We start from the raw sequence: 22,731 nt of genomic DNA on the forward strand, positions 1-22,731 counted from the left end.
TGTTTTATGTCGGATACACACTTGGCCGACGGATTGGATGACCGATAGACCCGCCAGTGAACAGACCGATTTGATGTCTGCATTTGTGCATACACACTTACTGACCGACCAATATGACTGGCCACAGGAACTGGTTGTGATATCATTGGCTGTTCCTGCGACCTGCATATGGGCCGGTCGACCGTGCACACAGGCAGATGTGCTTAATATATCTGAAAGAAGTATCACAACTGCCGTGCTGCATGGCCGACACTATATCTATGAACGACGTTGTACACAGATACACATTGTACACACTGGTCAGTGGCCAGCAAGATCAGCATGAATGATATATCATCCAGTGTGTACCCAACATTAGTATCATTTAGCGAGAAATTTATCACAACTTTAAAAGGAATAAAGTGTAGAGAGATAAAGTAATAACCAATCAGCTTCTGTCATTTTAAAGACTGCATTTGAAAAATGACATGTAGGAGCTGATTAGTTTGTATTTTATTTCTCTCCAAGCTTTGATACATCTCCCCATGAAACAATATAGACCAAACATCCACAACTGAATATGAATGGGCATATTTACCAATACAGCTCGAAAAGCACAGCCGACGCGATGTCTGTGAGCGATGTTGTTCACAGACATATCGCTAGTACGCACTGGCCGATGCACACAAATTCTATTAGCCGATCAAATGAACGCCCGATATGTCGGCCAGTGTGTATCCAGCATCAGGGTTAGCTTTACATTGAAAAACCCATTGTCAACATTTTAACTGTCGACATTCACAATGTTTACATGCTAGCATTGTTGACGTTATGTCAGTATCGACATTTCTTACATTTCAACATTATGCTGTGGACATTTACAATGTCGACAGTGGTAAGAAAAGAAAAAATGGACAATTACAGTCTGAGCCAGCTCTCCTATACATGTGGAGCCGGATAACAAATGTGCACTACACTGTATAAATAAAGTCGGTGATCTGTCTCTCCCTAGGCAGCCGGCTCCCTCCCCCAGTGGGCTGCACTCTGTAACTTGGACACCAGGTCCCTTGTAATGAGCCGCACCTCCTGCACAGGAACCACCTCTATGGACTTGTACTGAGCCGGCCCCTCTGCTCTCTTCAGTGACCGACCTCCGGTATTCTCGTCACTGAGCGCAGTGCTGCAGCCTCCCCAGATGACACCGCACATAACGGGTCCCTGAACAGCAGGTACACCAGCGCTAGTGTAATGGGTCTTCTCAGGGGGCAGCTGCCCTCTTTCCTAACCCTAGTCCTAACTGTAGCCTAACCCTAACCGCAGCCTAGTCCTAACCGTAGCCTAACTCTAATCCTAACCGTAGCCTAACCCTAGTCCTAACCGTAGCCTAACAATAACCGTAGCCTAACCCTAAATATAACACTAACATCGGGAATAATTGGGTGTCAACATTGTGTCTGTCAACATCCACAATGTACACATTATGTGTCATGTGAACAGTGTATATGTCGAACTATTCAATGTCAACCTACCATTCATGTTGGCATTCTGGATGTCGACATTCAGACCATGTCGATGTTCTAAATATATACCTCTTAAACTATGCATTTTTTATTGAAATTTAAGCAATTCAAATCCAGTGTATTAAATGAAATTGTACTATAGCAGAAATGGTACAATATTTGATTTCCATTGTAGAATGAATGCCGCAGCCTAACCCTAAAGCTCCACTCCCACAGCCTAACCCTGCGCTCCTGCAGCCTAACCCTAAAGCTCCGCTCCATCAGCCTAACCCTAACGCTCCACTCCCACAGCCTAACCCTAAGGTTCTGCTCCCACAGCCTAACTCTACCAATCTGCTCCATGCAGAATGGTGACATTTCACATGTTGACATTTCAACAATGTCGCCAATATGACTGTCGACATTGTGGTTTGGACATTATGATTGGCGACATAGTGACTGCATCCCCAATTGCCCTTTTCGGATTTACTATTTAAGACAGGACAGTTTTCTGTAAACATAAAAAAAAAAAAAAAAAAAAAAACACAAAACTTCTCTAACCCTACAAATAAAAAGAGTTGAAAACATATTTTGTAACTTCTACTTGACCTTGTATGATGGGTGGATGGCTCCTTCTTTATTAAATTGGTTTGATAGCTATTCACAGTCCATTTAACTGCATTACTTAATTTAAGTGTATTAACATGTTTTTCACAAATTAATTCCAACTATTTTCAATAATTTAGTGCCTGAAACAAACTAAAGCATATATAATGTGACCCAGCGGGGACAGTTACCACACACATCTCAATAGAGGAGACCAGTAAAATAAACCTGATTCCATTATGCTGCTTTCACATCACAAACCTGTCGCATTCTGTTGAACCAAGGCCCTCATTCAGAGCCGGACACTCTGAGCAGAGCGCTCGCTCTGAATGAGGGCCGTCCTCCATAAAAATGGAGCGTCCTCCTGGACGCTCGTATAGCTGTGGGTTACCACCCACAGCCTATACGAGCGTGCAGGGTGATGGTCGCCATGGTCTTGACCATCGCAACCATCGCCACTGCGAGCCGGAGCCTGCGGTTGAGTTTCTCAACCGCAAGGCCCAGAGTGATTTTGGCTCTATCAGAGCCAAAATCACTCCCACTGACATCACTAGTGATGTCAGTGGGCCGGCTTCTGACAGTAGGCGTTCCCTTGGGAACGCCCCCGTCTGGGAGGCACGCCCCCGGCACGCCCACCAAAGGGGGCGTGCTGTCAATCAACATCGACAGCACGCCCCCTTTGATCAGACACAACGAGCGAAGGAAAGCCCTTCGCTCGTCGCGTCTGGCGCATGCGCTCGACGGAGCTCCCTCCGTCGTGCGCATGCTCAGTGCACACCATCGACCCACTTGCGAGCAGACAGCAGCTCGCAAGTGGGTCTGAATCAGGCCCCAAGTCTGCATCATAGAATAAATTAATTAATCGGTATAGATAACTGACAACAAAGTAAGAAACAAGTATATAAACACTGAAATAGCACTCCTGTTGCTGGTCATTAGAGGAAAAGTGACAATATCCAAAACAATTAGATCATTGCTAAAAAAAAAAAAGTAAACTTAGCAGCATTCCATATAATTCAAACTTGTAATAAACATATAGTGGAAAAAATACTGGCTAAATAGTGACATAATAATAAAAGTACACACTGAATAAACATTATAAACTTAAGAATACATGCAATAGTATAAATAAATTAGAATATCAAGTTAGTTGTGAGTTAGTGTAAAGATATCATATAGTCATGGATTCCATTGATATAAACTGCAAGATCCAGCTCCTATCATTTCACTCCAAACTCCATTACAAAAATATAATCATTTAACCAGGAATATCATGAACCTCTTTGTAATTGTTAATCAATACACGGAAACCCATATTCCATGCGTAAGTAACAGTACTATAGTCCTTTGATTGAAGCGCAGGCTTTTCACAAGCATGCCCAATATACAGTATGTTGGTATACAGCACTTTGATTTAATACACACATCGGTAGCAGAACTTACCTTTTTTAATAGTTCCAACATAGTGTGGCTTACATTAAGCCCAACAGAGGAGTGGGACTCTATAACCCAGAGTGGGGACAGTGCACAGTAAGCCAGCACAGATATACAGTTCATTGTATTTACCCTCAGCAGACCACCTGTAATGGGATTTTTCCTCTTTTTGGATCCCACATAAGCTTGTAGCTTTGTATGAAATAGTAAAATGATTCAGAATCGTTACTGCAGTTTATTTTATTTTTGAGATGTATGATGTACATTTTCTTTTTGCTGTTCAATAAATAGATTTTTTTTTTTTTTAAATCGTTATTGCAGATACAAGGCTAAAAACTGATGTGTTCCGTTCAAACTTTTCCAAAAGTTAATATGTAAGTGGTTTCCTCAGTAATAAAAAGTCCATCCACTGGGTAATATAGTCCTTCTTAACTTCATCAATTAACATCCACGTGTGTTTTCCCAATTCACCCAGCAATCTATTCTGTTATTAAAGCATGAAGCTAACACTTGAGAAATTGCTGATCTCTCAGATATTAACATAGACGGGATGTAGTCAGCATCAGGGGGTGCGGAATGCCAACGGCCTAAATACCGCCGCCGGAATCCCGACAGCTCCAGTATCCCTACCGCAGGCATCCCAAAGGCAAGTATCGGGGCTTAAGGGAGGGTTAGGCACTAGGTGGAAGGGTAGGGGTTAGGCACTAGGGGGAGAGTTAGGGTTAAGCACTAAGGGGGGAGGGTTAGGTTTAGGGTGTGGGGAGGGGAAGTTTAGGTTTAGGCACTAAGGGGAAAGTTAAGTTTAGGCACCGGGGAGGAAGGGTTAGGGTGAGGGTGCGGTTAGGTTTAGGCACCGGGTAGGGAGGGTTAGGGTTAGTGATAATATACTTATCTACAAGTGTCGGGATTCTGAACGTTGGAGTGCTGCTGTCGGTATTCTGAACGGCGGCATCCCGACCGCTGGGAACCCATAGCCAACCCATCATAGACATGTCTATAAACGGTTTGCACTTCCAATGGTGGTGAAGAGTTTTACACTGTATCAACTGTAATGAGGGATAACCAAAGAACTTATGCAGAACATGTGAAATGCATCTGCTATCATTTACTGTATATCTGAAACAATTAGAAATATTGTTATCACTAAGATCAATGGTTTTAGCGTTCACTACATTGGACTCTATTTATAATCATAATGGTAATCACAGCAAATAATTTTAACACTTGCAACAGTTCATGCTCAATAGAGATAAATGGCGGAATCCCGAGCGATAAGCAACCCTAGTGTCGTCGAGAGCTCTGGCGGGCTCAGGTACTGGAAAAGGCGTGGCTAAATCGTGGGAGGCGTGGCTATGCCCTCTTCAATAAAAACATAAGATACTACTCAGCACAAGGGGGTGGCTCCAGGGGAGGGAAGGTGATCAGTGTGATTGCCCCCACTTGTAACACTTCTCCTCTCTGCCCACTATTACCACTACTAGTTAATAGACCCATTAGTTTATTCCCAATGGGCAGTATTATAGAAAATGAAGGTACATATATAAGAAAAAAGTTATAGAACAGTTGACTGGAAAAAATAGAACTCACTGGAAATCCTTGAGGGGTCTGTTTCGTGCGGGAATTTGAGGTTCAGGCAAGATGGGGGCTTTCATCTCCAAAGGCAGTGTATCAATTGAGATTCGTTGCTTCTGTCGAACATCAAGGCAAATTGGCGGAAGGTCTCTTACTAAACAACAAGACAAAAGAAAAAGGTGTCTACTGATTATAGGCTTTGTGATTCTTCTGTCCCAACATTACCTGCCAGTGATTTCATTTTGAAATGACTAAAATGGTATGCTTAAATCGCATAAATTATGCTCAGGCCATAAATACTCCATAGTACCTTTACAGTGTCAAATAAATCAAAACAGTTAGAACCTTTTTATACAGTTGTAAATGCACTGCTGGTTTAAATTCAGAAACAATTCAAGTTTTATATAAAAAAAAAAAAACGTACTTGTCCTAGAACAGTCAGGGCACGTAGAAGCATAACTATATACAATCATTGTTTCCCCTGCCTCTCAACACTCCTGATTTTTATACAATGGCCCCAAGACTGCTCAGCCATGTCCCAGCCTTCAGTGTCCCCCCAGCCTTCAGTGTCCCCCCAGACCATCTGACCATGCCACTGACCCATCCAGGTCTATGACAGCAATGGCATAAGAGTTATGGGGAGAAGCTCCGCACAGATCCTCATTAACAAGCACTTTCACAGACATTTCAGAGTTTTTACTAACGTTACAATAAGTTTTTTTTTTCAGTATTACAGTATATTGATTATAATACAGTATATTATGGCATCTTTGATCCCATTCTACCCTACTTTTCAATTTTAATAGAAGAAGGAGCAGATAGCCCAATAAACATGAGTGTAGAGGGCAAAAAAAAAAAAAAACCTCAATTTAAAAAAAAAACAAAAACTGTTTTGTGTGTAATTTAATTTGTGAAGCCCGCTTTCACCATAAGTTTATCCTTAGCATTTATACAACAGTCTCTCTGACAGCTTGCCATGATAAGTGCTGCTTGACTGTATGCATCCTTGCTAATTATGTTGTTATTTGAATGTGCATCTATTTTGCATAATATAAAATGTATTTGCATACATAATACATTGGGTTCGTTAATAAATAAATAAAATGTACTTTAAAAAAGTACGGTATGTACCTGTACTCCCTTTTGATAAAGCCATGTTAAGTCACTTAAATGTTTTTTTTTTTTCGTTCTTTCAACAAGTATCTTTCAATAATATTAATAGCAAATTGTATTTACTTTTAAGAATGCAATTATAATAAACCTGGGCATCCCCCATATATTGGGGCTGATTGCTGTGTCCAAACTGCACCAGCCTGTGGAACATATCTTTTGTGTTTTCGCTCTGCACACGCTCCGGAACTAAGCATATGCAGCTGCAGACAGTGCACAGTTATACACATTTCAGTCACATCTATACACCTATATAAACTTCAATCATTATCAACCACATTGTAAACTCTGCAAATATGTTGATACATAGCTCCAAACTAGAGGAAACTGCCTTCTCTGGTTAAGGTAAACAATAAGGTCTGGCAAACTTATCACCTACTGTAGGGCTAGATTTATTCAGCGTCGGCTTCTCAGGGGGTTTACAGTAAAACTTTAAAGCAATCCTAACAGGGGGTTAAAGTGGGCCGGAACAGGGCAGAACTGGGTTCCATCACCACTAATGGTAGGCGGAACTAGTTTCCGTCTCCGCCACGTCCCTGCACATAAGTCCCATAGACAGAGACTCTGTCTGGCGGTGGCCGCCTCCTCCTCCTCGGTTTCCGTATCCATGTTCCTCCTCCTCCTTCACCCGCCCCTCCTGTCACTCACTTTGTGGGCCTACGTCCCGGCGGCTCTTTTTGTGGCACGGTGTATGTGACTTCATGTCACCGCAGCTGCATAGTGCACTGAGCTGTGAAGAGGAGCAGGGGCCAGGGCAGGCCCGAATACGCAGGCACAAAGGTGAGCTGCTGCTAGAGGGACACGGGGGGGGATAAGCTGCTGGTGGAAGAGGAGACACACGGGCAGGGAGCTGCTGCTACAGGGACGGGGAGGAAAAACTCCCAGTGGGAGAGGAGACACATAGGGCAGGGAGCTTCTGCTAGAGGGACACGGGAGGGGGGGGATAAGCTGCAGGTGAGAGAGAAGATACAGGAGCAGGGAGCTGCTGCCAGGAGGACACGGAGGGATAAGCTGCTTGTGGTTGAGGAGACACAGAAGCAGGGAGCTGCTGCTAGAGAGACACAGGGTTGGGATAAGATGCTGGTGGGAGGAGACACAGGGGCAGGGAGCTGCTGGTGGGAGACACAGGGGCAGGAAGCTAATGGTAGGGGACGCAGGGGCAAGGACACAAGGGGGTAAGCTGGATTAATTAAGACATGTGAATGGCGCTGGTGAGATGCAGGGGGGCTGATGCTTGTGAAACACAGGAAGATGGTGCTGAAGAAACAGTGGGGGGATGGCGTTGGAGAGACGCAGGGGGGGATGAAGCTGGTGAGACACGGGGAATGGCACTGATGAGCGGGGGTGGCACTGTAGAGATGCAGGAGGATGACGCTGGAGAGATGTAGGAGGATGTTATCTCTACGGGATGTTTGATCAGTGAAGTTCACATTTTGCCCTACCACAAATCGTATATTACTATGTAAAATCTCGTTGAACCTCTTGTTTGAAGATTATATATTATTCCTACCCAGACAGGTGGCTACCGTACCACGTGATCTCCTATACGCACACTGAAAGTATAGTGGTGTGCACACTAATGTGGCTCTGGCCACACCCACACAGCACAGGTCATAGCACTTCCCCTTCTCAGTGTAGGCCCTTGAACATTTTCTGCCCCAGGCCCATGCGGCCCTTAATCCGGCCCTGTATTCTTTCATACTGAATAAATGTGTATGTTATTACACTGCCAGTTGCCTTTTAAATTTAATAACCACACATGTTTTCATTTAAACCCCTGCTGCTATTGTCAGTGCAGATGGCCCCACCATGTTTATAGCACTGAGCATTACACACTGCGAGCCTGAGTGAGAGACCATGATGGTGTACTGTATGTAGCCTAATTTGCATGCACAGAATTTGTGAATGAGAGAAGTATTGCAGATGGGAGGCCGTCAGCAATTGAGTACAGAACACGAATCACACAAGCCCACACACTCCCCAGCCATTGATTTTAGAGAAAGCTTTCCCCTGTTTTCACAGCTAGAAATTGGAAAGACATCACAGGGATCTGCATCAAACAAGACAAACTGAAAGAAAAAGAGAAGCTGGAGTAAACAGAGTTTTATTTTAGTTTTAACCCGCTAGTTTGTAATGAGGCTATTGTGGAGAAGCAGAAATGTTTTTAAGCCTACATGTGGCAAAGCCAAACTTATATGTAGTTAAGCTGTTTCTATTAAAAGTCAGTTAATGATTTTCCCTAGATGCTTGAGAGTTGCAAATTCAGGGGTTATATAACTGGAACACTGAGTGAAAGAGATTGTGCAGCATAACATTTAAATAGATATTACTGCCATCTGCATAAACACAATCCAATTTTCTCTTCTTTTTTTTTTTGCATCGAAAATACATAATTAGATTTGTGGCCTTTCAAAGCCATTTGCTATTTAGTTTACTTTTTTTGGCTGCTACTGATCTGATTCAGCAATCTGTAGGAATAGATTCTGATTCATTTCTTTAAAGGAACATTACGGTCTCAACGTTTTTCTTTATTTGTGTGCAGGAAAGTTTTTATGTTTTACATTTGATAAAGACAATTCTACAGGATAGAGTGCTTATATGTAGACATGGCAGTCAGCCACGCGTGTTCCTCTGTGGTCTCTTCTGGTCCCCACCTTTCTACAATCCTATCCTTCTCCCATCTAAACAAATGTCTCTCTGCACTATGAAATGGGAGTGGTGCACCTGGGTGAGGCAGTATTAGTACAAGCATATAGACTGCCAATTAAAACTCCAAAATCGGGACATTGCCACAGCCACCTCCGAAAAGTGGGGAGTCACCACATAAAAAGACTTTACAAGCACATACCTCCCAACTTCCCTTGAGTTGGAAAAACTTCCTAATTGGACAGTTGGGAGGCCTGCATATAGTACAAGGTCTTATCTTAAAGGACAACACAGTAGTGTTTCAAATAGGTCAAATTTGGGGGAGTGCTCTTGGGAGAGTAGTGGACAGAGGCGTTATGACGCAGTGAGCCTTTGAATCACAAAATCATGCGTGCATAGGACTGCAATGACGTGGTACTTGGCCAATGCCCCAGCCATCCCACATGGACCTACCCCTACCCTGATGTCTTAGAGCAAAGGAGGAAAAGTCAGGAGGTAAATATGAAATAGCAAGTGATAGTTCTGCAGTATAAGCAAATAAACAGTACTCCTTTCTATATATATATATATATATATATATATATATATATATATATATATATACACATATATATATATACACATATACACACATACACATGCGCACACACATATATATGTGTGTATTTTGCTATTATACTTTCTTTCTTAATGTATGTGTGCTGTATACTAACTCTCTTCATAGATGGGGAATTTTAAAAAAGTTGTCCATTTAAACTACACTGTTAAAATTGGCAGTGAATGGAGATCATTGACTAGTGATACCCCAGCCTGAGCACTAGACAACCACATATGCATTCATGTATCCATGCACGAATGAATAGTGTGGATATTTCCTAACAATACCATTATAGACATCATGTAGCCACTGTGAATCTCTATTAACCACTTAACTTGGCGTAGTGGTATGTAATGCGACCCGAGCCAAAAGTGCTTCCTTTGGCAAGGTCGCACCAGCCGCTCTGTCCCTAGGCTACTGCTACTGAGATCTGTTCTGTACAAATGCACAATGGATCTCTACCTTCTGCTTCTGCCGAGCCCTGCAGTGATGCGGCGGTCTGCGACCGCTGACATACTGCCAGAATCATGCCTCAGAATGCAGTGCGAACGGCGCTCAGGGGCGCATGCGCCTACAGTTAAAGCGTGTGCAGAGATCAGCTGCAGCAGCGAGGACTGAGGGTCAGTCCTCCATGCACCAGGCACTGCTGCACTCTGCATCAAGGAGGTGAGGGGACGGGGCTAGGCACAGGGTAGGGGGGCACGGGAAGGACATCTGTTGGCACTATGGGGAGGAGGGGGGCTTATGATCAAATGTAACACATTTTGTGGTGTGGGGGGACATAAAACTGTATATAAAATGTATAACTACGTATAATGGCACATGGGTGGGTGCTAAGCTTTAGACCCATTGTCCCTCGGGGTAAAGGTGGGGGCTCCACTGCACATGCGCAGTACGGGTCCGGCGCCTGTGCAGATTCCCGACCATTGGGAATCTGCGTTTTATTTTCAATGGGGGCCTATGGACATGGGGATAAACATCTTGCACCCTAATATATTAATATTATGACTACCTAAACAGAATTATTAATGGTATCTGCCTCATTCAATCCATAATGATTGCACTTCCTTTGGAGGCAGCAGGGTCTGAGGAAAAAAGACACTAACTGCCAGCATCGCAGATCCTAGTGCTGTGTCTGAACACCCATCATCGGATCACCATGGCGACCATCGTTAGCGGCATCTGCCATCTGAGTGAGTCTAAGGTTACTCAGAATCGCCATCGGAAGACTTCGGCACTGGCCTTGCCACTCCTAGAAAACCAGGTCAACACGTCTCCATTTTCGGGAACACTGGCCGACACAGCCCATTTCCTGCCCCCAAACAACCGCAGCATGTCAATCATGCAGCGGGTTAGGGTTACTGTGACCGTATTCGCAGAAAGCGACCTGCACATGCGCAGTGCAGATCCTTTGTATGAGCAGATCTCCAACCATCTAAGATTTACGTAAACCATCGGGTTTGCATACATCTCTGGATTAGGTGCAGAGTCTCAGTAGCGATTGAGGTGCACGGTCTCAGAAATGCATTGGAAATATAAGTGCTGCTCTTCAATCTTATGGGTGGGTTATGGGAGCGTGTTGTATATTTGGTTGCGCACTCAGGACCTGATTCAGCACAGGACAGAATTGCAAAGTTACACGCAAGCAGCTTTGCAATTTCATCCTTGCAAATATGGTAATGCATAGAACTATAAAACGCACCTTTTATTGGTTATAATTAACCTAACACTCCCCGGGCGGTGCCTAACCCTAACCTCCCCCCTGGGGGTGCCTAACCCTAACCCCCCCCTCACCGCAGCCTAACCCAAACCCTCCCCGGGAGGATCCTTAACCTTAACCCCCCATCCTTGGCCTAACCCGCATACTTACCTTTGGGATGCCGACGTTGGTGTCTTGATCCCTTCGAGATGCCGGTATTGGCATTCTAAGATGCGTCGGGATTCCGGCGTCGGTATCCTGACTTCCGGCATTCCGTCCGCCAGCATCTTGACCAGATCCCGTAGAAATTGATAATAGTAATATCTGACTGTCTTTTGCATATTTATGTACTTTTTTTCCACATAATACACTGAGGCACAAGGCTTGACATCCAATAGTTACTGTCAGTTGTTATTATTAACGGATCTGCTAACTAATTTGGCAATTTGCTTATTATTTTATTGTGTATATTGCTGCACACATTAATTTAAGAATTAATTAATAATAATTTTTGCACTTTGATCTGTGACGAATATAGTTAGCATGTGGTATTTCTATTTTAATTATAACCACTAAAAGGTACATTTTATAGTTCTATTCTTTTTTTCTTCCCTTCTTGGAGTGTGTTGCTTATAGTACATAGTAGTACTGTTCTGAGGGCCTGATTCAGACCCGTCCGCTATCTGCGTACTCTCGCTAGATGCGTATGCAAATTTTTCAAAGTGACGCCACGGCAAGCGATCGCTCGCCAAGGCATAAGCACGCCCACCATGTCTTAGCGAGCGGCCACTTTGTGTATGCGTACGCCCAATCACACAGGCAGAGCCGCCCACCAGCACACGTCATCTCCTGGAATTGTATTAAAACATTGGTACATCGAGCACCATCGGATGCGAATGCAGTGCTTGAGGTAGATTTACCCTACCGCAAGCATTGCGAGGAAATCAGTGTAAAAAATGGCATGTGATGTGTACTATGATGCTGCCTGTTAATTATGCACGCCTCTAAAACGGCGTTGAAACACCCAGGCACGCCTGCATTCACATCTCCAAACCCCCCGTTATTATTGTCCTGCCCCTGTTACCACCCACAAACGGCCTCTCCTGTCACTCATTACCCTGGGCTGCCTTTGCTGGGTGAGCAAGAGGGTTGCGATCAGTGTATAGTTCGCGCACACGCAGAACGAAGCATATGCAGAACATCGGGCCGCTTGCGAAAGCACAGCGTGAGCGGCTCTGAATCAGGCCCTGTGTCTCTTCTGTCAAATATACTCCAGGAAGCACCTCTTATTTACATTCATTATCTCTAATTGAGAAATGTATTATTGAGTTCCATCTCTTGTGTAACTGACCTCCCCATCTTCCCCTCTCCTAGACATACTAAATTATGGTAATGAAGCAGGAGGCATCACGCCTCTTGCATGCACTACTTATCAGAGCTGTGTCCAAGGACCCAGCATTAGATAATCTACGATAACATTATCCGGCTGAGTGACCCATGGGGTCATGTAAGCCGGCCACCACAGATACAACAAAGAGGCCATTTGAGGAAATATGCATCAGCCGACGGAGATCCTGGCCTCATCCCTCTCCCCCAATGGTGGCGTCACGCCTCCGTTTCAGGAAACGGAGGCCATCGCCACCGACTCCCGCCCACAATCTGCTCTAACAGTGAGCTGCCGGAAAGCTTGCGGACATATGTAGCACGGGTCAGGCGCTGGCGGGATTCCGGAGCATTGGGAATCTGCTTTAGCAGTAAGGCCCTCAGACATTTAATCGCTTACACTGGAGGCTAGTGTCAATGGTGCAACCAATGGTTACCTCTCAAAGTGGTATAGCTATGACTGCAGCTGCTCAAAGTGGGTGTCCCAGCCCTTGCACATTCAGACACACACTTGCACACCCGAGCACTTTTACTAGCATTAGAGCATTAGCATATAATCGCAGACTATGGGAAAAGATGCTAAAGCGGTCGCAGCACCATCCGACTCTGAGGGGTCTATGTACTAAGCAGTGATAAGTGCTCACTCTGAAAAGTGATAAGTCTGTGATAAGTGCCAGCCAATCAGCTTCCAACTGTCATCTCACAGGCTGTGTTTGAAATATTACAGTTGGGAGCTGATTGGCTGGCACTTATCACAGACTTATCACTTTTCAGTCTGTCACTTATCACTGCTTAGTACATAGACCCCTATATCTTAAATCAGCCTTTATGTGTACCGTGACTACTCATCTTCTGACAGAAGCGGTGGTTACAGTAGTTTTGTGGCAGTTGTTTTCCAGTGGTTTTGACCAAACCGCCAGTGCTAGACATCTGTTAGTGGTCAAAACAGTCGACGATGAGCAGTGGTTGCGAACCCCCCCCTGGCAAAACCAGTGGTTAGTAAATGTAGACGCAATGGGGGAGATGAATCAAACGTTCGGGAGAGATAAAGTGGAGAAATTGCCCATAGCAATCAGTCAGTTTCAAACTGTCATTTTAAACACTAGATGATGATCGGTTGCTGTGGGCAACATTTCCATTTTATCCCTCTGGAAGGTTTGATACATCTCCCCTTATGCATGTTGTATGCTGCTGCGTTTGCTCTAGCAACTGTGCACGCTATTTACCTACCAATTTTGCCGTTGGGTATAACCAGCTGGGTAGGTGAGCATCGGTTCCCAGCAGCTTCTTTCTTTTGGTTGATAGTTGAAATGAAACTGCTGAGTGTTGAGAACTGTCCCTTTGCTCCTCTCTCCATCCCCTGTAATTAGAGAAAGTAATTAATGCAAAATACCTGCTATGCGCTATTTACTATTATGGTGTGTAGTGAAACAGAATATCAGTGCTAAGTGGTGAAGATCAGACACTTAACACCAAGATGGTCATGCGCCTCTCAATTATTAAAAAGCCCACAGGAATGAAAATCTAGTGATAGAAGTAGACAATAAGATGGATAGACCTTGAAATCTGTTTGACAAACACATTTGGACACCTCATATCATATTCATTAGTGTGTTTCAGACCTGTTCACCTTGCTCAACTTTTAATCTACTTTAAAAGTCTGAGAATGTGTCATGAGCTTTAGAACTAGATTTAATGAAACAAATTGATTGTCTGTAATGATCTAGGAGTCAAAACTTTGACATCTATGCTGAAATACTCTGGGTTGCTGTGAACATCCTGGTGTTGTGATAGCTATAGGTGGTTGTATCCCTGCTCACTTCTAAACTGGGCGCACTGACAAGCACTGAATGTAGAATAAAAGCAAAATGGCAGACGGGGCAGAAAGGGGGTAGACGCGGCTCCGTCGTTTGCTCATACTCACCCAAGTTTAAATTTCCTCTCTGGGATGCAGCTGACCACTTTGGGGGCAGGGCGGGGCACTTTTCGTCATTAGACCTTGCCCCTGTTGTGGCAAAATGCTGCAACTTGTGGGTCCATGAGGAGGAGGCTGGACTAAAACTATGCGGTTCCTTAATTTTAGCCCCACCCCTTTACTACGGACTGATGATTCCTGGTATTACCTCCCCATCCTAGGAAATGGGCAGGATGCGGGAGATCCACCCACTCTTCCTGGGGTGCGGGGACTACCCATACCTTCCGTTAAAGTAGGCAAGTATGCTTTTGCTGCAGCCGCGCCTGGATCTTCATAATAATGCCGCGGCCGATTATGAGTATACTGAGATGCCCTCTTCCGGCAGCGCTAATCCATCACGATGAGTCTTTAGACACTATGGCAGGTGTGATTTTTCCATCTGAACATGGCGTCCTGTGTCAGCGCTATTGGGACTTTAGATGCAGTCGCTGTTAGCAACACGCTTGCATCTAGCCATTCCCATGTTACCTTTCAGGAATGCCCACTGAAATCCACAGCCCTCGTTCTGTGTCTCCCAACAGTATACATCGAGACTCATGCACAGTGTGACCCAGACGCATGTGCAGTAGTTCCAACATTGACCAACTGTGTGCATAAAGGGATTGTGTGCAGTTAGCGTGTACCCGTGTTCTTTGTCTAGTCAAGGAAGGTTGGAAATCAGTGACAGTCAGCAGAACTCTGCTTAGAGCTGCTGAAGCATACAGTATAGAAGAGAGAAAAAACAGGCATGTTTTCCAAGTGTCACACATATCTAAAAGCATAAAGGCTGCTGCCATTCAGGCACTTTTAGAAATGTTTTTCATGACATATAGTCAGATGCTCTGAAGCTTGTTTAACAACATGTAGTAGTAAGTAGTGTTTGGCTGCCACATTTCACAGCTTCTGCTGTGAAAACGCCATTAGTGTAACAGTCAAAGTTTAGATGTTTGACATTGTCTTTACACTTCTCATGTACAGTAGCTGGCTGGAAACTAGTGTTATCCGTTAAAGGAACACAAATCATATTTTTAATTCTTTGTAAATGTCTAATATTGCTGCACCACTGCTATTTGCTGCTACAATTTAGTGCCATTGTTTTAAGCTGGGTACACACTAGGACGACGGATCGGCCTTCCAGCCGATCTGCCATCCTCTCTGCATACACACTAACCAATCGTCGGCCCGATGTATCGTGCCTGACATCACAACAGGGCGGCTTTTACATGTGTGATGTCAGTCACCGGAGACCTCTGCAGCCAGTGTCGGCGGTCGGCTAACTGCCCGTACGCACAGCATGATGTGCTGCACAGCCAAAGCAATATATCTGTGAATGACGTCATTCACAGACATATTGCTGGTACACACCCACTGACACACCCAAGATATATTGGCCATTCTGGTTGGCCAGTGTGTGCCAAGCAGGGTAATTATCCCCTCTGTTTCTGTGTTAACATTGTAACTATGTGACAAACAATTTGTTACAAGTATCTTCCTGTGAAACTCTGTGAGATATACTATTTATACAGAACTGTAATTATGAGAGAGTTTCACTAACCTCCGGTAACCTCATTCTTTTTAGATTGATGTATTAGAATTAAAACAATACATAAAAATGTTCAAATGAGATCAAGCATATTTTATACCAGGTAGTTATTTCGGAATATATTATAACTATTGACCAGATATTATTGTGAATCATAATGTATATTTTTGTATTAATTCATGCATATCATTAAAGACTATTGTGACTGCTGATATTTAAGTATAGGGAACACTCTCCCAGAATGTTGAAATTTAATTAAGTCACTGATATTTCGCCACAAATGTCAGTACATATTGGATTATTCAATTTTTAGATTCTCCTAATATCCAGAACCACAAGAAGGGAAAGAAAAAGATTTGGGGCCTGACTCAAACGCGCTCGCAAGCGGGTCGATGGCCGGGTAGCGTGCACGCGCGATGTGCGCACTGCACGTGCGCGAGCCCCGTAGCGAGTGAATTTTCACTCGCTGTGGAACTCACTACAAGACGGGGCAGCTGTCAATTGTGATTGACAGCTCGCCCCGTTTTGTAGGCGTGCGGGGGGGGGGGGGGGTGGCTGGACAAATGGAGGCATTCCTGAAGGAACGCCAGCCGTTTGTGGGTGGCCCTACTGTTAGAGAAGGAAGATCACTGGGGCTTGCGGTGGACGAGACCCTACCACAAGATTCTTGTCGCAAGCCCGATGGACACGATAATTGCGACCATTGCCAGGCCGCCCGCTAAAGCTGTGGGTGGTTACCCACAGCTTAGCGAGCGGCCTGGAGGCTGGTGAAAAAAAGAGCGAGCGCCTCTGAATCAGGGCCTTTATCTTTTATGTGGCACACAGTAATCTTCATTAATCTTAATAAAAAATTCAATATTTATTAGACATACATTAAAATGTCCCTATCTGGAACAGAAGCCAGCGAAATAGAGGTTAAAAAAAGAAAAAGAATAAATGTGTAATGAATTGAAAATGTGTAATAAAATCAAAGGATATCCCTGACGTGTGTCCTCATTAATTATTTGTCTTATAAATTAATATAAGTATTCTTTCAGTGCTCCCGATTTTACATATATATTTTTTCTAGAACATATTCGACCAGTTAATTCCAGACAAACTACTAGATGATATTTGAGGATGGTGTGTTACACACAATTATTGTCCTCTGATAAGGTTGTTGTTTGTCAGTATCTTGACTCATTAAAGGTAATATTAACATGTCAGCTTAGGTAATAACCATTTAATCCCTTATTATACTGTATAGGGTCATTTTGTGGCTATTATGAGGAAAAAATCCTTGCTGATTAATAATTTCAGATTAATACTTCTGGTCAGTTACTTATCAGAAGACATATGGAAAAATTAGTATTAAGGGTATTTCTCCCTAACTCGTACCTCTAATTTTAATTCTAATTTAATTGGATACCATTATTTTCAGTCTCTATTTTACTACCAGATTGCCAAATCAAGTAATTTAATTTCCCATCAAATTAATACAAAGCAACCTGTTACATTATTATGTGTGTTTGTAATATCTTTAAATATACAAAAGAGGTATCTCTCAGCTTAAATATCTTATTATGTGTCTAGTCTTATTGTCACATTTTCACATGGGGGTAATGTTATATAATTCCCCTCAAATACTTAGTAATTACATACAAGATTTTTATGCATAAAATATGCATAAAGAACTATTGTTTACCAGTGTGATGTCAATTATTATAAGCAGAATATATTGTTTGTATACCTGTGTGTTCATTTGTTTAGATGTTCATTTTAATGTAGAACTATTAAAAGCTAATTATTAATTAATGTTGACATCTGTAAAAGGTGCCCACACACATAGCAATTTTTTTCCCGATCTGGCCAATTCCGACACATTGGAACGACAGATCAGGTAAAAAAATGCCCAAATCGTGAGTCCCCACTCACGACCACGATGAGATGCGCGCCCCCGCAGGTCACACATCACATCTTCAGATCTGCCGTGAAGTACGGCAGATCTGACAATCTAGACACAAATGCACTGTTAAAAACTCTGGGCCTGATTCAGTGCCGGACGCTCTTTCAGAGCGCTCGCTCTGAATCAGGGCCCTCCCTCTTTTTTTAGAGCGGCCTCCTGGCCGCTCGCATAGCTGTGTGTGACCACCCACAGCTATAGCGAGCGGCCAAAAAGATGGTCGCGATGGTCAAGACCATCGCGACCATCGGGCTTGCGACGAGACCCTTGTGGTAGGGTCTCGTCTGCCGCAAGCCCTGGAGTGCTTTTGGCTCTATCAGAGCCAAAAGCACTCCCACTGACATCATTTGTGATGTCAGTGGGGCCGGCCCCAGACGGTAGGCGTTCCCATGGGAACGCCTCCGTCTGGGCAGCCACGCCCCCGGCATGCCCACCAAAGGGGGTGTGCGGTCACTCAACATCGACAGCACGCCCCCTTTGTAGCGAGACCCATAGCAACGGCTTGCCCATCGCTATGCGGATCTCGCGCATGCGCACGACGGAATCTGCTCCCTCATGCGCACTTGGCCAACATCGACCCGCTTGCGAGTGCTCAGCGCTCGTGAGCGGGTCTGAATCAGGCACTCTGTCTGCAGGAGATTGGATGAAGATTGGACAGCATATCGTATGCATATCGTGTGCATATCGTGTTCAGAGCTGCCGGGGAGTTTCAAGGGAGATTGGACACATCGTCGGATCGTGAGTACATCGGTATGTGTGTGGGCACCTTTAGAGTACCCCCCTCACGCCAAAAAAATTCAAATAATTTTAGAGTATTTTTTTCTCATTTGGCTCTACATAATAAAGTAATCCAAAGCTTGTCCACATGATCTAAAGAGATTATAACTGTAACAAACATGTGCTGATATCATCAAAGTATTAAAGCCAAAACAACATCAAAAGATTTTTTTTTTTTATTATGAGATCAATGGGTTGCAAAACAAAGGAAACCAGACCATGGGAAATCAGCCTGATATAAATAATAATACTGAAGGCAATGTTTGTCTCAGTGAACTGTATGTTGTGTGTATTTTTATAAAGCCATTATTTGTTGCTAGAATGGCATGAGCAATAACAAGTAGTACCAGAGTCACCAAAACACATTGGTCATAAAAAGGCAGAAACAAGCACAAAAGCCAGGCAAAATATGAAAGGCCAGAATATTAGGATAAAGCAAGGTATGCAGTTTCCTATAAAACAGAAAAGAATACAATACAGAAGGGAAAGAGGGAAGGAAAGGACAAAGGGCAGATGACTAGCCGCAATGGAAAATAGAGATAAGAGGAAAGGTGGAGGAGTGCAGGGAGAGATGCCCCTATATGCAAAAAACAGTCACAAAGGAGAATGGTAAATGACCACTGAAATGTGAGGTACAAAACTTCAGAGAAGGATTGGAGTACTATGCAAGATGCTCCTCAGAAACTCCATGTGGTATACAGTACATACCTAACTCACCAAGCAGAAGCAATTTGTCATGTGGTCACCATTCAACATGTCCAAGTACCTTATTCTGGTACTTATACCTTGTTATACCTTATTCTGGTACTTATACCTTGTTATACCTTATTCTGGTACTTGTACCTTGTTTTACCTTATTCTGGTACTTATACCTTGTTATACCTTATTCTGGTACTTTTACCTTATTCTGGTACTTATACCTTGTTATACCTTATTCTGGTACTTATACCTTGTTATACCTTATTCTGGTACTTATACCTTGTTATACCTTATTCTGGTACTTATACCTTGTTATACCTTATTCTGGTACTTATACCTTATTCTGGTACTTATACCTTATTCTGGTACTTATACCTTATTCTGGTAGTGGCTGATGGGACATTCAGTGGGAGGACGAGGATCCTTCTTTAGGTGGGTATCAGTTTAAGGCAAGCTTACTATACAGGACGATATGTGCCCGTCGCTGAGCAAGCTTTCCAACAGCTATCGGAGACGGATGGGGAGAACTTGGGTTATATAGAGTAAACAAGTTACCATGGGTTGGGTGTGTTTTGTTGACATTCATTATATAGGCACCTTAATGTGGAAAGGTACAAAATGATGCCAGACAAAATGTCAACCTTCAAAATGTCTTTAGGTATATAATGTCAACACAAAATTTTCAGCCTAACCCTAACATTTCTACTGTTGACATTTTGACTGTGCGGACATTTTGAAGGTGTCAAAATGACTCTCAACATTTTTTACTGTGTCGACATTATGGTGTTGGCCTTTTGACTGTCAACATTGTGATTGTCAACATAATGACTACCTAACGTTACCATTGGTACAGGAGCTTATTAGCATTTTGTTTAATTCTAAGGCACAGTTTTGCATAGTTTCCTCCCTGTCCTCATTGACCAGGGATTCCCCAAAGTCTCTCTCACATGCTGTTTTGTGTGAGCCCCTGCCTGCAAGAAGGACCGGCCAGAGGGAAAGTTTTATATCTGTATTGGATTTAATGTCAAAGTAGGATGAAAAGTTTGAGTCCCTGGAGATATCATTTAGATACATAATCCCTCCAGATGGGATCGGTATGAAGTACAGACAATCGGGATCCTGACAATAAGAATCCCAACGCCGGGATCCCAACAGGGTTAACATACCTACACTTGTTGGTCGGTATGCTAACCCTCACCCTCTCCCTACCCTAACCCTCCTTAAACCTAACCTCCCCCCTCTAGTGCCTGAACCTAACCTCCTCCTCCCCACACCCTAAACCAAACCCTCCCCCCTAGAGCCTAACCCTAACCCCTAAACCTAACCCGCCCCCCACCACGCTGCTTAGCTTCGGCATCGGAATGCTGGAGCCAGGATTATGACCGGCGTCAGTATTCCAGCACCGGTAATATAAGCGTCGGCATCCCGACCGCTGGGATGCAGAACACATCCCCTCCAGACTACCATGGCTCAAAGGCTGCAAGGGCACAGCCTGGATAAAAAAATCTTTATTATTGAATATATTATGTGTAATTTTATGTAAAGCACTCAGGCACATCCTATTTTTAGTTGCAAAAGACAATTTGCCAAACATTTGCCAACACTTTTTGTTTAGATATACAACATTTAAGTTTATATGGATTGTTTTCTATTAAGCACTTCCTACTTTGCTCATTAGTAGAGATAATGGGTCTGATAGAGTTGAATGTAAACATTTCCCAAAGTAAAAGATGTCTCTACATCTGTATTTTGAGCTGTGTTCATCTTAAAATATTTTCAACCCTAAACCTTACATATAGATGTAAACAGGTACGCCAAAGCCACAGGTACGCTAAATCCACAGGTACGCTAAATCCACAGGCACGCTAAATCCACAGGCACGCCAAAGCCACAGGCACGCCAAAGCCACAGGCACGCCAAAGCCACAGGCACCCCAAAGCCACAAACATATTGCAGAAGGTTCGTTAAGTCACATGCCGGGATAAAACCGTAGAAAACTGAACGATGCCAAAGGTTAATGTAAGAGTCAGGAACTATGGCCCTCATTCAGACCCGCTCGTAAGCGGCCGCTCGTTCGTTCTGACCGATGTTCGCACATCTGCGCATGCGTACGGATTTTAATACGCATGCGCGAACCAGTCAGTGCGGCCGAAAATCGTTTGTTCGCTATATAGCGAATGCCTGCTACTTTGAGTGACAGAAGGAGGCGTATGTGGGTGGTAACAGGGGAAGGTGCTTGAAAACGGGGAGTGAAATTCAGAACGCAGGCGTGCTTAAAGGTCAAAACGGGCGTTTTAAGGGAGTGCATAATTAATCCAGCAGCGTCATTGACCACGTCACTTGGTTATTTTCAACTCTGAACTGCTCGCAAAATAGCTGTTGAAAAACCCAACCTCAAGAATAGCGAGCAGTTCATACGCTGTACGATGTACTCGATTAATCTATTAAATAGCGGACATGACGTATGGTGCGAGCGGCCAGGGGGCGTATTTTTCAAAATTACAACCGCAAGTTTTGCTCGCTCGTTCAGACTTAGAGGCGTGAACAGACCGCAAAGTGCGAACGGTTCATTTGAATAGCCACCCCTTTTTAGAAAACGAACGACCGCAAATAGCGAGCGGCTCTGAATCAGGCCCTATATCTGTAATGCTGAAGACTGGGTTAGTGAAGCCTAATACTCTGGCAATTAATAGCTGCCGGAGTGGAATTTAAATAGAGAAAGATATTTGAATCTCCTTCTCCCGCTTGTACAAATCAGCACAAATGCCGTGCCCTTCCCTATAGCTGGGGACGGTGCCCACACAGATGTTGCGTGGGACAGAGTGAAGGAGAGTAGGTGAGAATGAGCAAGAGACAGGTTTTATTAATGCCTTATAGCACAGCAAGCAAAAAAGTGGTTAAAGCATGAATGTCAGTGTATGCGATATATACTTTATGTAAACAAGGTGCATCTACTACTGGTCTGAGCTGCACGCATCTTGAAATGCATACACCACTGTATATTGGTGTCAATAAACTGTTTCTACTGTAACCTACACCCAATTTGTGCCTTGGTCTATATTAGGCCCTGAGAGTCCTGGCAGCCCCTATGAGGAGCTTTCTGCATTGGAGAACAAAGTGCTCTATTTAATACTGTGTTACACAACTCACTGGTAGAATCAGAAGTTCTCAACCGTTAATATTTTTAACATTAATGGTGCATACACACGATCAGATTTTTCCTTCAGATA

The 22,731-nt window shown here is 43.7% G+C and overlaps 1 protein-coding gene across 2 annotated transcripts in view; it reads right to left on the reverse strand.

Annotated features, from left to right (window-relative positions):
* HECTD2 (HECT domain E3 ubiquitin protein ligase 2) overlaps positions 1 to 22,731 on the reverse strand; it is a 130,624-nt gene that overhangs the window by 84,111 nt on the left and 23,782 nt on the right. For both annotated transcript variants that reach the window (XM_088474015.1, XM_088474023.1), the window contains exons 2-3: positions 13,817 to 13,946; positions 5,106 to 5,244 (exon numbers count right to left, since the gene is read on the reverse strand). In XM_088474015.1, the coding sequence (XP_088330141.1) occupies positions 5,106 to 5,244; positions 13,817 to 13,946 (269 nt within the window). The remainder of the gene's footprint in view (positions 1 to 5,105; positions 5,245 to 13,816; positions 13,947 to 22,731) is intronic.

This window comes from Taudactylus pleione, unplaced genomic scaffold, assembly GCF_031769625.1.
Source record: "Taudactylus pleione unplaced genomic scaffold, aTauple2 ptg000016l, whole genome shotgun sequence".
NCBI classification, from domain to species: Eukaryota; Metazoa; Chordata; class Amphibia; order Anura; family Myobatrachidae; genus Taudactylus; species Taudactylus pleione.